General features: G+C 35.0%; 1 protein-coding gene across 1 annotated transcript in view; it reads right to left on the bottom strand.

Moving 5' to 3' along the window:
* The window catches only part of LOC150092178 (BMP and activin membrane-bound inhibitor homolog), a 53,709-nt gene that overhangs the window by 1,270 nt on the left and 36,468 nt on the right, over positions 1 to 15,971 (bottom strand). Inside the window, exon 2 of the mRNA XM_090415243.1 lies at positions 11,663 to 11,947. Coding sequence (XP_090271369.1) covers positions 11,663 to 11,947 — 285 coding nt within the window. The remainder of the gene's footprint in view (positions 1 to 11,662; positions 11,948 to 15,971) is intronic.

The raw sequence follows: 15,971 nt of genomic DNA, 5'->3' as shown, positions 1-15,971 counted from the left end.
CACAATCATAACAATAAAACTCTTTTGATTTGTTTTTAGGTTGCAGAGTCAGTTTCTTTTTTGTACAAAAACATTTTGACTCTTTCTAGACTGAGCCTTAAATTTTCATAACTAACATTATTCTTTTGAATACTATATTCCTCGCACATCCATTTCACTCTTGCTCTGTTTATTAGAACTCTAGTATTATTAAAATTAAAATTAGAACTCTAGTATTACAGTATTGTTTTTATATATACTTCCCTTGCATTGCTAACATCTTTCCCATCCAGCAATTGATACTAGTATTCTCCTCAGCTGGTAATTTGCTGCTTTGAAGTTCTAAATGAAATATCTGTACACTCAGCTACTGTCCACATCAGTATAGCATTATCACTATTGCCAACCAGAGGGAGAGCAGTCATGTCATTTAATGAAATCCCCTCTACACTATCAGGTCTAACATTCTTTGACATCACGTTACTTCTGCTTAGGGAAGTTGTTACATAAACAGCTCAATATGTTTGGATAATTAATTATTTACTACCATTTGGAGATGCATTTCATTGTCACTTTTGCCTTAATGTTACACGGTGATCAGCATTAATTTCAGACAAATTATGGAGACTACACCCCGTTAGAAATAATTACTTTAATTTCCTGACTGATATCAAAAGGTTGTATGGGGGGGGACGAATCTGCGTGCCTCAAGGATCAGTTCTTGGTCCATTATTATTCGATTTGTACATTAATGATATATAGCTATTTGCTGATGATGCAAAGATAGGTAGGGTAATTGGGAATGCTGCTGGAATTGTGGGCATGTGAAAATGGCTGGCTGTCATTTTAATGTTAATAAATGTAAGGTCATGCACTTTGGATATCTAATCACACCAATGTTGTTATTATATTGGCGGGGTTATGCTTAGAGTTTTAGTAGATAGGAACTTGAAGTTCAAGGGTCATATAGCTGAAACAAACCTTGACATGTAAAGAGACAAAATGACTTATCTTTACAAGACCTCATTAGTGGAGAGAGTGTCAAAAATGATATCAGTTTGTAGGCTGCAGACCTAGCAAAGATGATATGATTGAGACAAACTTCTGAAAGAGTTATACAGAATTTTTTTATTTTATTGAGGGTGGGGAAAGGACATCTATGGAAGTTGAGAATGAAGGAGGTTAAGGCTAGATTTTTCTCTCAGAGTAGTGCATGCAAGTAGCGTGAATGAATTCAATAACAGGTATGACAGCTGGTGCAAATAGTATTGCCCTCCCCCCCCCCTTCAGGTCTCTCTTAATAATAATAAAGAAGCAACACTTGGCATGGAACATAATGGGTTTACCAAAGGGCGATCATGTCTGAGCCATTTTCTGATAAAGTTACAGTTGAGTTGGGCAAAGGGAATGGATATACTTCTGGACTTTAAGGCATTTATAGGATACCACATGAATGGAATGTGGAGTATAAGCTATTATTGTCTTCAATAAGTGAGTGGCTGACAGACAGGTATCAGAAAGTGTGAATATGACAGGTTTAAGGTCAGAGGCATGCTCCTTGGGATCAGTCCTTTGATATATATATTTATAGATTAAACAACAATGATCAATGATATTGGAAAGGGCCTGTTAGGAGATCTTTGTTTCTGATGGGGCAAAGATAGGCAGGGACAGCACAGATGCTACTGATATATAGGATGATTTAAATAGGCTGGAAGTGTGAGCAAACTATAGTTATGCACTTTGGCATGATGAAATATCCAACAGCAGATTTTTGGTAGGATCATGCTTGGAGTACCAGACGAGGATAGAAAGAAATAATTGCAATGCTGAAACAAACATTGACATATTAAAGTCATTTTCTCTCCTTATAAGGTCTTGATATGACTTCACCTGTATATAAACTTGAGAGGGCATTATAGAATATCAGTTCATAAAATTTTTCATTGTGGGAAAAGGACTAAAGAGCATCAGCAGAAATTAAGTTTGTATGGTTAACACGTTCGCTGCTACGCTACTTGGGCATAGTTTGTTCCCATACGCCAAGCAATTTCACTTCTTCAAGGTCAGTACGGGCAATCTCGTTGCCGGCAGTAATTGACATACAAGTATAAACACCTTTGCTGCTAGCTCCACAAGCCAAGCATTTTCACTTCTTGAAGGTCAGTATGGGTAATCTCGTTGCCAGTGGTAAGCGTCAGACGAGTATATTCGTAGCTGGCAGCGAACGTGTTAATAAAGGAATGAGAGAGCTAGATTTTTTATGACAGAACTGTAAGAGTGTGGAACAGTTTGCCTGTTAAAACAGTGAGTGCATCCAGTATGAATAAGTTTGAGAGGGGTAATGAAGGCTGATGTGTATGGCCTCCCTTCTTGAGTCCTTAACACTGGAGGTCTAATAATATTTCCCTTTGTATATGTATCACCTTGTGTTTTAACATAGCATGTAAAAAATGTTTTAAAGACTAAACATAACTTTCTCTCTATATATATATGTGTATACATATACACAAGGAAATATGAATAAAACCTTTTCATTTTGAAAAGTGTATATATATAACATTTTCCCTCCTCAGACTCTAGTCCATGGTACATTAACAAAATTTTTTGTTTAGAGATAAATCACAGTGATCTTCTAAAATAATTATGGCAAGTCTCGACAAACATCCTGCATTTTGAGTAATGTTGGGTATTGCTACCAAACACTTTTAAACAATATTTCACAAGAAAATTACTCTTTTGATGAATTGGTGTAGATTCAAAGAAAAAGTTTACACATTTATGTTCTCTTCAGTAATTATGCTGTATGAATTTTATTCAGTTTCTCATTTTAGATTTGGAGGAGAATATTAGAATGCAAACATGAAAGTTAGTGAAGGAGAGGGTATGGATTGCAAGTCTCCTGTCAACCTTGAGAAGAAGAAGAATGCATATATACATGAACAGAATGCCAAATGTAAATTTTCTCATTGCCCAAATTTGACAGTCATAAAAGGTAGAAGGGAATATTGCAATTCATGGATACTTATGTCAAGAATCAGTTGACTTGATGATGATAGCAAAATAACTAGAGAGAAGTTCAGGAAGAAGACAATGCAGTTGAAGCCATTTGATGTAAGATGGAAACTAACACAACAAAACATTTCTGCTGCAGGCTAGGAGGATACAAAGGAAGGTGTAGATGACATGTCCTATATTTAATGAATGAATAATGGGAACAGATTGCAAGCAGGAAAAGACATATGGTAAAAAATTAAAATTGTTAAGTTACCTGGAGCATGTAATAATAGTGTGTGCCAGATCTGTCCATAAGCAAGATATCCATTTTGTCATAACTAAAGGTAAGCTCAGGAAGTGATTTGAAGCTGTGTCATGGTAAGGAGTTTGAGAGAAGCAGTATCAGACTGCATTTCTGGGGAGGGGGTTGATAATTCAAGCAGGAGTTACAAAAAGTGTTGGACTATATAAAGCCGGGATCGGCAACCAGCGACCCATAAAAGGTTGACCATACTTACATGGCATGTGGCCCGTATGTTGAATTATTTGAATAATAAATTTAAAATAATTTTATACTTCGTGCAACTTCATCCGATGACAACCGAGATTTTGGTGCACTTTTGCAGTCACACCCCCTGGTCAGTCTTTAACATCAACTATTATTTTCAGAGGATATATATTTGTTAAAAATAATTTCAAAAATGGATTCAAGAAAACGTAATATTGCAGATGAATGGAACAGCACGCACTTCTTCATTGAAAATGGGGGTAAGCCCCCTTTCAATGAAAAGTGTTGCTGTTATGAAAAAAGCATAATTTGATTTTTTCTATCTCATACTTAAATATTTCTGTTTTTTAAGATTCATAATGTAAATATTTTTTTTCACTCACTATTCTTGCTTATGGCCTGCGAGTCTGAAAAGGTTGCCGACCTCTGATGTAAAACAAAGACAAGAAAAAGATGGAGGTGCTTAGAATATTATGAGATTTTAAATGGACTGTTGTTACATGTGTTACAAAAAAAAAAGTACAAAACAATTCTTTGAGCCTGTACATAAGAGAGAATAAATTACTAAGACAGTGGCTATAACATGCTAGTCTTTTCTGGCAAATGCCTTTATAATCTGTTATATAAATGGAAATAAGGGTTTCTAATAGACAGATCCACCCAGCTATTGTGGAGTGGGGCTCCCTCAAAATAGAGGGCAATTTGATTAATGACCCATTTCTTACCAATTCACTCCTGTCACTGTCATTTGGTTCTGCATTATGTGTATTCTATAAATATTTCCATGACAAATGTTCATATTAAATAGCATCGCATCAATAATTCTCCCACTCAGTACTAAGTCCATTGGAACATGTGCAGCTGCCACCGAACATCTCCTCACAGTACAAGTTTCTTTTCCTCCTCTTTCATCCCTGCTACTGCTGTATTGTGGGACAGTCTTTCCCTCAGAATACAATAACACAGGCTTTTAAATCAAATGTAAACAAGTTTCTCCTTTCCTAACCCACTAGCTATAGGTTGATTAACCAACCTCTTGTGTAGGGTTCAACATAAAATATCTAGTGGAGCAGAATCAAGGAGAAGGCAAGTGAACAGTGATACACCACAGGGATCTAAACTTGGACAGCTACATTAAAATATGTGGGCTCTCCATAAGGTCATAAGTGGCATTACACCTGCTATCAAAATTGGAGATAACTCAGCTCTTTACTTTACGCAGATGTTGTACTCCTCAAACAAATCTAGTAGAAGTCTGCAAGCAACACATTTCAACGTGGATTTTTAATTAAGATAGCAAACTAAATATGGAAATAGATGAGAGAGTGAACTGAATAAGCCAAAACACTGTCTTATATACTGCTAGTTAAAATTGGAGTTGTATTAAAAAAAGCTTATCAACGACTGAACACTACAGCTTTGACAATTTTAAGAAAGATTATGGGAGTGAACAGATGGCATCGTTTTTTTTTATATATTTATATTGATCCCATACATGGGAGATTGAGATTATTGATTTCTTTTTTAAGAGTTGGGGATACTTCTTGAGGAAGGCTAGAAGCAGGTTCAGTATGTTTGCAGTTGCAAGGCCAAGGGGGTGCTGAGCATCTTGTATGAACACGTGCAAGAGAAAGTGGAGAAACGATGGTTGCTAATTGTAGAACCGTATTAAAAAAGGAATGGGAGAGGAAAAGTTAGCAAACAGGTTTTTTTTTTTTTTTGCCAGAAAAGACCCTCTAGACATTGATGCTGTAAGAAGCACCTTAGGAGACCAAAATAGTACTGGAGACTTGACTGATAACAAATTAATTTGGAGGAAAACTGTTGATAATGACATAAGTTTTTCATATACAGTAGTACTATCACAATACCTTCTACATAATCAGGAATTTGAATATGGCTTACTGGAGAGGACAAGAATTAAAGTGATAGAGAGCCTACAGAACCATGTAGTAATATTAATTTTTATTAAATTATGCTACATATTTTCCCTCACTGAAACTTCAAGTTAGAAATGTCAGTATAATCTGTAAGAACCCCAAGGTTCCACAGTTTAAGAAATACTAATTGAAACAGGCTGCCTGTAAAGTAATCTTATATTCAGAGAACATTTTTCAAAATAGCAGAAATGATCATTTGATTGTTTAATATATAAGGGCAAATAGAAATGATAATGCATTGGCACAACCACATCTAATTTACTGTGCATAGATGGAGTTACCTGGGCTTTTTAAAGTTGAAAGTCCAGAACCAGATATCCGATTAAAAGAAATTGTAAGCTGCAAAGAGGGGACATGATTGTAAGATAGAATGAAGAAGAAATTTTTGAATACATGGCAAGAGATCATTCCTGAACAGTTTGCAAGTCCTCTGTCAGTTAATGAGAACTATGATAGCCATTTTTTGAATAACTGAATGTGGACCTCCTGGTGAGTCTTCAGACTCCATAGAGTACCTGCATAACACTCAGACAGCAAGTGAACTGTTCTGTTAATCTGTATTTTTTTTTAATGAAAAAGTTTGGATACCTTTGTGTTTGATAATCAGCTCCTTGTTTTGAGACCAAACATGGAACTTTTTCAAGCCCTTAATAAGCATGTGTTAATATCTCAGTGGATGATAAAATTCATCTACTATCTAAAGACATCCTTTCCTGCATTACTTTTTATCTCATCTCTATTCATTCCAAAAATTACATATGCTGACTTGTACAATTAAAATAGAACACCATCATATATTGACAATGCTAAGAAATAGGTAGTTTTATATTTTTAGTAATAACAGGAAGAAGCCAAGGACTCATCGAGAAAATCCATACCTTCTCAAACTCATTCATTGTTCTGTTAGAAAAATCTAGCTCTCATCTCCCTTAACTGTACACAAATAGCCCTTGTCCTCTCTCTCCCCTACAAAACACCTTTTCAGAAAGTACAGACTTTTATAATATCACCCTCTTTCTACTGTTTTCAGGCTACAATCCTGATATCATTATTAACTTTCCACAGAACACTGGAGGTGTGGTATCAAGGTCTTGTAAATTGGTTTTTTCCCCAGCATTGCAATTCTCCTCTGAGACCTTTGAACTCCTCATCAAATTCCTGACATGTACCCTCAAGGGGTGTACAGGATATGATAGTACTACATGAAAAATTTACATAATTACTAACTTCCTATCTACAATTCTCCTCCAAATCAGTCTATTACTTGTCAAGACTCCAATATTATCATATCTTATATTCCTATCGTCTAAGACACATTGTACCGTATCACCCTTGGTCTTCCTGGCAGAGAACACTTGTTTTGCAATTTGGGATTTAGCCGACCAAATTGTATTCTTATTGGTTAAACCAAAATAAAGGATGGTACGTTAAATTCCTATTGACCATAATTCCAAGATCCTTAGTCTCATCATAACAACTGGATACCATGACAAGGAAATAGAAGTATATAAACAGATTGAATAAGTACTTACTGGCATAAATGATCAGAATTCAGTTGTTAGATAGGATTATTGATGAATTCTGCAAAAGCCAAATTTAACCAGCCAAAAACAAAAATGTGGATTGCAGAACAATATTGACTAATCTGAAAAAAAAATATATAACCAGTTGGACTCTCACCACTATTTTGATATACAAGGCGATTAAAGTTTACATTTCGAAAGGCTGTAACTGGGTGATTACTCAGTGGAACAATTTAATATTTAACATGTGGTAATGGAATTTTATTTTGTGCAAAACATTGTTAGTTCTAAAAGTTGTCACTAGAGCAATACATGGCACTGCAATACCATAGTGGGTAATTCAAACATAGGGTACATACGGCCAGTGTGGTTACACAACAAAATGTTCAATATGCTGAAATTGCATGCAATGCTGGTTTTGAGGTCCACACAATTACACATAGTTGGCTATGTGTCCACAATAAATGTCTTTGAGATGTCTCCACAGCTAAAAGTCACTGGGATTCAGATCTGGCAAGCACCTGGCCACATTGCATGAAAATGGTTACTGATGATTCTGTCCTCAGTAAAATGTACCTGAAGCAATCACCTAACAGGGTGGTGATGTGAGTAGGGGCACCATAAAAACTATTGAATTCAGGCACTGATGCTGTTGAAGTGCTGGATCCGATTGGCTAAGAGAGATGCATATTGATAGCCATTAATAGTGCATGACCAAGCTCCTTGAAAAAAAGGTCCGATAATGAATTCTGCTGTAAAATCACACCACACTTAACCTTTGCAAAATGAATTGGAATCTGTCACACAATGTGTGGGTTTGTGGTTGCCCAAATTCTGCATGTTCATAGCACGGTCTGGGTGGAAGTGAGCTTTATCAGTCCAGAAAACATTTCAGTCTGAGCAAGAAACTGCAAGGCAAATGGTTCTTGTATATCCCCAGTCAAGATTAAGCAACTGCTAAATGTGGAAAGTTCTGTAAGGATAACAGTGCAGAATTTGCCTTATGACCGTGTGCGCGCTTACGAGTTCGTTTAAAGACTGTGCAATACGTTGCTGCTTCCTATGACATTTACCATCCTCTAATGCTCTGGATGCTGTCCAGTGGGCTTGCATTCTCTGCTAGGTTTGACATCTAAGGAACCTGTCTCTTCAAAGTACCTGATTATTATTTGCAGTCATAGGACCCATCTTTTTAATGTTCTGAAGGCACAACTATTATTTTGATAAAACAACTTCACGAGAAGTGCATGACCCTATATAATGGTGACATTATGCTGTGCGCTCACAGGCAATGAATTGATGCATTCCACAGCTACAGAAGCTTCTTTTAAAGTATACATCATTGGTACGTTGCAGCTTTTCACTGCATATACAGGAGTATCATACATAATTTTATATGTATTGCCCACTTTTAGAACTAACGTTTTTTGTGCAAAATGAAATTCCATTGTCGCACACATGATGTTAAATCATTCAGCTGAGTAGTTATCCAGTTAAAGCCTTTCAAAATGCTAACGTTAATTATAATCATCCTATATATACATCTAAGGCCATGAAGGAATTCAAAAGAAAGTAGTAGTGGAATAAAGATTAACGGTTGGCTCTATTGTACAATAAAATTTGCAGTCGATGTAGCATTAATAGCTTAAAATGAAAAAAAAAAAAGAGTCACAGAAGTTTATTCATTTTTGTAAGTTGCAAGATGAAAAGTAATAAGATATAATTTGCTCTCATTAGAAGAGAAAAGATTAATGCAAGTAAAATAATTTACCTATTTCATCAGTAGTTTTAATAAGCACTTAAACACCCGTGACCTTCCAAGTGTCCTTGTATTTCATAACTGTAATTCAGAGGATTAGCCCTACGCCTATAAGTATTCTTTTGTCTATGCTCTACTCACCAGTTTGCCTGGCTGTGGAATAAAAAGCCCTGATAAAATGGTTCTTTGTGTCCTAGAACTGGATTCAAACTCAATTCTTTCCAAGCAAAGGGCTTTGTCTATACCAACTGAACTAAATTACATCTATGGAGGATCTGCATTTACTTACCTAGGTAATGTAATAACATGAGAGAATAAGAATAGCTCAAGCAAAAAAAAAAAAGACTTCAAAGAAACTTTTTAATAAAAACTTTGGAGTGTGGCTTTTGAAATGTGATGTTAGTGCCAGATGCTGATTATCATATGGCAAACCCACAAAGAAAGAAGGAAAAGAGAAATACCACAACAAGACAAGGTCTTTTCTCAGATTGGACTGAGAAAAGACCAAGAACCCAATACATGAGTGATATTAAAAATAAAGTTACTATATACAGAGGACCATTGTCAACATCCCATGTTGCCTGCCAACCAATAGGTTGAGGAGAGTAGATATATAAATGCAGAACTAATTGTAAGATCACATTATTTGTCTCTGGAAGATGATCTAGTCCAGGGGTGTTCAACCCGTCGATCTCTTGTGTATTCCTTCTTACTTACTAATTAAAACTGAAAACATAACATTTTATTTATCATTATTTTTAATTTTCTTTAAGCGTATTGCTATTGTTTATTTTTCGTTAAAATTGTCAAATCAATAATTTTCTTATAAGTCTGTGTAAATGAATTAATTTAGATCAGTGGAAGTCAAACAGTAAGACGATTATAAGCAAAGTGTAAAAATTCGATTGTGGTTTAAATATTGCAAAGCACATTACATCAATTTTTTACTTAGGTTAAGTCCCATGTGAATATTATAAAAAAATAAACTTCGTTTTTCTTAGATGCTTTTGTAAATAACTCTTTAGAAGCTAACTGTATATACTGCTTTAATAAGAATATGTTAGAGTGTTAAAAACAAAGGCAATGTTTTTGTCGCCAAAGCTGTACATAGCAGCATTTGAAAGATTGTTATTGAAACTTGTGTATGAGAAAGGCTTGCAGGCTCTTAAGTGCTAAGTGTAAACATCTCCGAAGTCAGTCAGACAGAGTTCAAACAACTTTCCGATGGCCGGCAACTTATAATCAAAAGAAAGCGGAGGAGAACAAAAGGCGTGCCGAACTTGGTATGAGTCTTTCATCTTAAGTTTCAATTCTTTGGGGGGTTGCTAAACTTCCTGCGAGGTCTCATAAAAAGGGACTGAAGCAAGCAGAAGGGGTCCCGCTTCCAGAAAGGAGCTTCTCGGTTCGAGACATCGCTAGAGAGAGACTACTTCTAGGCCACTGACAAGGTTTCAGATTGCCGGAGAAAAGTTTCCGGGCAAGGTTAATGTCAGACATTCACCAGTGTGTTGCATTTTCATTACAATTTGATGAATCAAACGACTTCACTGATATTTCAAGATTATTCAAGTAAAGAAGAACTTTTGAAAATTATACCATTATTGGGAAGGACTAGGGGAGAAGACATTTTTTGGGCATTTAATGAATTTGTGAAACAACACAAACTTCCGTCTATTGCTACTGCAATGATAGGTAATAAATTAGGCTTCATTTCATTATGTAAAAACGATGACAAATATCCAGATTTTTTAACGTACCACTGTATTATTCACCAACAAGTACTGTGTAGTTAAAAGATTAAACACAAAAAATGTTTTGGATATTACATTTAAAATTGTAAATTCTGTTCGAGGAAAAGCCCTGCAACGGTGGTTATTTAAATTGCAGGCAGATGATGAGGAACTTCTGTTGTACAATAATGTTCACTGGCTCAGCAGAAGTCAATTTTTAGAAAGATTTCTGTATTAATTAACGATATAAAAATTTTGATGAAAAAGGGGATATTTATCCACAATTGAGTGATAAAAGATGGTTGTTACACTTATCATTTTTAGTAGATTTCTGTACGAAATTAAGCAATTTAAATTTAGAGTTACAAGGTAGAGATAAAAATTTAATTGACATATTAAGTTTCAATAAAAACTTTCCAACAATGCTTACTTTTATTAAAGAAAAATATAGATATCTCCCATATTTATTAAAAAATTTTTTAACAAAATCAAGAAATGCTTCACTATGATTTTAAAGAATTAAATTCAAGATTTAATTGATAAAAGATACAATCATTTCAGTTTTATTAATCTATTTCAAATAAAATTAGTGGGTTGTTTGATATAAACCAAGCTGAAGTAGAACTTGAGATAATAAACATTCAGAATAGTGTACGTTTAAAATCAATAAACAATGAAGTCATTTGGAAGTTTGCACGAAAAATTCTGTCATGTTTCGGATCGACATACTTCTCAGAATCCGCTTTTTCAAATATGACCATCATAAGAAACCAAATTAAAAATGTTCATTTGGATGATTATCAACTTGACTATGAAAATATTGTGAGGTCCAAACAATGTCAAATTTCACATTAACTTCTTTTTTTTTTAATCAACCAGCATTTCCTGTAACTTGTAAGTTTGTAATCAATCTGTTGTTTTTTCTAACTTTGGTTTTCCAAAATAGAGAAATATTTTATTCCAATATATATATTTTTTTTGTCGTATTGAAAGTGATAAAGTTTTTAGTTGTTTATTTGTGCGTTATCAGGTTGGGGGAACATGATCTATATAAGAGAGTAAATTGCCGAATAATTTTTTATAGAAAAGTAGTTCTCATAGTAAAAAAGGTTGAACACCACTGATCTAGTCAATTTAATGACTACAAAAAAAAGGTATTGCACTGCACATAATACTGATTAAGCAACGACAAGTAACACAAAATAGGATTAGATATAATACTGTACCTCCTTCACTGTCTTCAGTTTTCCATGGTGGTGTTGTAGGCACAACATCTTGGTTACACAGGTTACTGTTGCAACATACAAGAATAGGCCAATTACTGTCTGCAATTGCTGGCTTTCTATTTTCACATAATAATGAAGTTTTGCTTGTAATGCATCCTCTAACAATTGGATTGGAACCATCCTGTCTGTCTAGATATTGACTGTAACACATACTTGTAGTATTACATCTATGCTTGCCCTGAGCTTGACAATCAGAAGTTGTACAAATGCATTCTATAGGTTTCTCTATAAAATGAAAAACAAAACATGTATTAATCATGTGAGAAAAAAATATCTATATCAGATAAACATGATATTCAGCATGTGCATAAAAAAATATACCATGTTGATTGCAAATAGATATTATTTCCCCTTTTTATTTTAAAATCCTTTATGCTATACATATCTACAGTATCAGATGAAAAAAAATCTAAATCACATTATTTTATCTTAAACCAGTTATAGGCTCGATGACTTAAATACAGATATAGCTAGTATTCTTTTAGCAGTGCAGTCTGGAGGTTTCCTGGTTTTTTTTTCCAGAAAAATTTTGCAAAATGTTAACTGCATGTGAAAAGGAGCATCTCCAAATAAATTCAATGAAACATCACTTAAATCTCATACCATAGGTGGTCAAACATTAATTTGTGCCCACAGTTGGAGAGTGGAAATACTGTGGCTTGAATAAACTTTTTATAGCCTAATTAATATGAAATTGCAGGCCAAAAGTGGCTTGTTTCTGACAGGGATCCTAGATTTTATTTAATCCCATCCACAATAAATATTGAATGTCTGAGATTGATTCCCCCTCCCCCAATATATTAAGTTTCTAAGATTTGAGTGGAATTGCAATTAACTGAAATATTTGAATCTTTTAGATTGAGTGAGCCATTGACATGTCCCAAATAAATCATTTAGAGTGTGAATGCTATTTACTATATTCCATGATACTAATGTATGGCTTGACAGCCATACATTAGTATCATGGAAAAAAAAAAAAAAACAGTTCAAAGCTATTCACAAACATTCATGCCCTGTGAGTGCAATATCTGCAATAAAATGTCTTTTGAACTTTCACAGTAACTATAATTGACAATGAATGAAAATATTGGTTTATTTTATTAGTAAAGTTGTCTCTCTCTCTCTGTTGGTTTTATAGCAAACACTCCCTTTCTCCTTTAGTTACAATACAGCAATTCCTCAATTATATATGATCACAAATCTCAATTTGTGATTTGCCTTATAAATTAAGGAATAAAGAGAAAAATCACAATAACTCAAAAATTTGTATGATGAATTTTTATGCAATTCAATATGAGATGTGAAAGAAATACCCACAAAATTTGTAAATAAATAGTTTAATTCAGTAACAAATGGGTACATGAAGATAATGGTCAGAAACTTTCAAAGTGCCTCAATAAAGAACATACATGGTCACCCCTCATGTTTCATATTGTTCACAGTTGTATCCAGGAGCCCACTTGGTAATAACCATCACCCAATGAGATGCCTCCCAAAACCATGACATTACTTCCACCATAAGTGTCCTTTCACAGATATTAGAGTATGTTCCTGGCTTGCTCCAGATCAGAGCACACCTGGTATCACTTTTTAGAGCAAATGATTCATTTGTAAACAGCACCGACTCCCATTGGTCTTGAGTCCAGTCGACATGGAGCCTAGCCCATTTCAAACATTCTCTCCTGTGGCATATAGCCACACCTTTGTGAAACCTTCTATGCAGAATGAAAGCAGGTGTCAATGTTCCTGTAGCCAACACACAGTCAGATCATAGCTGATTTGGGATAGCACTACTTTTTTGGTGAGCAAATAATTACAGATATCAGTCACCCACTGTAGTTGTAGCCTATGGTCTTCCTACACTATCTCCAGGATGCTAGTTGCAACTGTTCCCTCAGTCTGCAAATCATGGAATGACTCGCTACCTGAATCCAGTTAAATGATGTTTTGCAGGCATATCCAAGAATTTTGCTATAAAGAAATGGAGAACCACTTCATGGCTATTTGCATCAGACCTGTTATCACTTTTTACATGATGTACTTTCATGACTCCCCCCTCTGCTCTTCTATGTAGTGTGTGTATACATACACAGAAGAACATACTGATTTTTGCCTTCACTGAGTAACATGGAATGACATGCATCATGGCTCTGTACCTGCTGTTCATTAACTGGGTAGAGCAATAGCTCATCCTGCAGTATCTCAATAGATGTGGTTTGGGAAAGTACTTAGCTGCCAATTCAAAGTGTAAAGCATGTTACATAAATAAAGGTGGACTGCAACAGTATTGATGAAATTTAGTGGGTGGGTGGAAAGTTGAAGTTCAGAAGACATTGTAAAAAATGGCTCAAAGCAATCACTAGATCATTAAGAAACATTGATATAACCACCTCTGTACTGTTGTGCAATTTGGTTGCCTTTTCTTAGGCATGCAGAGTAATCCTTGTAGGAGGTTGGTGGGTTATAGAATAGCTGATAGGACATGCTATAAAAATGGAGCAGGTTACCAGAGGTAGCCTCGTGTGTTTTTTTATATAAATGCATAAGAACCATTGCAGGTTCTTACGCATTTATTCGTTTACTAACAAGCAAGAGCGGTGGACGCTCCGATTCTGATCTGCGCACTGCTTTGAATAATAGGCTATATCTTCGGGAATTTTTCGAATTTCTTGATAAAAAGTTAGGAACAGATTTTTAAAAGTACATACTTTCAGAAAATAATATTAAAAAAAATCTATTTTTTTGATCCTCTAAATAGTACTGCCTCCTTGAAACTAGCAAAAAGAAAATGCCATAGAGAAAAATGGGTTTGATATTTGAAATCAGTGCACTCAAATTAGTAAAAAACAAGTGTCAGGTCATAATCAGCAGAAAAGAAATTTTTTTTGTTGGCCAGTGTAATTATCCTACATAGCGATAAAGACAGGTAGTATATTGTGCTCCACATTTCCTTTCTTAGTGAAACTTACCAATGCTACAAAGATGCCATCTTAGCTGTGTTTGAAATGCACAATGTTCTTTCACATTCAGATCAAGGCTCTGTGCTAGTAATGTCTAGGTACCTTCAAACCAAGTGCTTGAAATTATTGTTTGAAGAGAGCAAGAGCAGATACCATAACATCACCACATTGTAGAACATATCAGCTGTGCTCATACCCTATTCTATATCATAAAATTCAATCATGCACCCCTTTATGACACTGCAAACGCCACACATCATTAGAGAATGTTTTGCATTGTTGATATACTCGTTTATCACATTTGAAGAGTATGTAGCATTGATTTATCATTCTACAGGACCAACTTTTTATTTCTCCATGACCAATGCAAATACTAATCTTAATGATTATATTTGCATTGGAATTGTTTGCAGCTGCAAGCAATTCCATATTCTGCAGCCCTAGGCTAGAAATAAGGCTGAACTTTCAAAGAAGTATCAGGTGGACTGCATGTGAATGGGGCTTAATCTGCTATAGTTCATTAAAAAGTCATTTTTATTTTTTTAAATTAATTGGAAATAATTCCAAGTAATTTCCGAGGCCTATTTTGTTGTTTACAGTCTGTCAATGTTTACCATTGCAGCTCTTAAGGATCAAAGTTGTATAACTGAGAGGAGACATCCACATAGCCTTTAAAGGAATGTGAAGAACTGACCAGGGCTTCTGACCTAATGTCTTATCCTCGCCTTCTCACAGTGCACCCTGTTAGGTATCTACCTGGATACTGAAGGAATGAGGATGACAATTTGAGATTTAGCTGACCAAATTGTATTCTTATTGGCTTAAACCACAATATAAAATTATGGTAAGTTAAATATGATGGAATTTCATGCCAGCTGGGGCATTGCCCAGTTAAACAAGGTCCCGGTTGTTTTTGCCAGGGAACCAGGGTGAACAGCGAAAAGTCAGCTACTGTAACAAATCCTGAAAGACATCCCAACTTCAAGATCAGTACTATCAACATAAGAAGCCAGAATGCCAAAGAAATGGAGCTGGCTGAGGAATTGAATAAATACCAGATTGACATAATGAGGATAACAGACAAAAACTAGTGAAATCTTTCTGAGCAATAAATACAAAATGTTTTATTCAGGCAATATCTTATTCTGCTATTTCCCTGTTAGGGGGATCTAAATAGCAGAATTAGAAATGATTGTCAGACATACAAAAATATTTTGGGTAAATCTGGAGAAAAGCTAATAATAATAATGGCAAATACCTGTTGGATTTCCCTCAGGACATGGACTGGT

This window comes from Typopeltis vanoorti, unplaced genomic scaffold, assembly GCF_054136105.1.
Source record: "Typopeltis vanoorti isolate ZY-2024b unplaced genomic scaffold, IOZ_Tvanoo_1.0 HiC_scaffold_24, whole genome shotgun sequence".
Lineage (NCBI taxonomy): Eukaryota > Metazoa > Arthropoda > Arachnida > Uropygi > Thelyphonidae > Typopeltis > Typopeltis vanoorti.
Note: the sequence above shows the minus strand (reverse complement) of the source record. Positions and strands in the feature narration are given on the sequence as shown.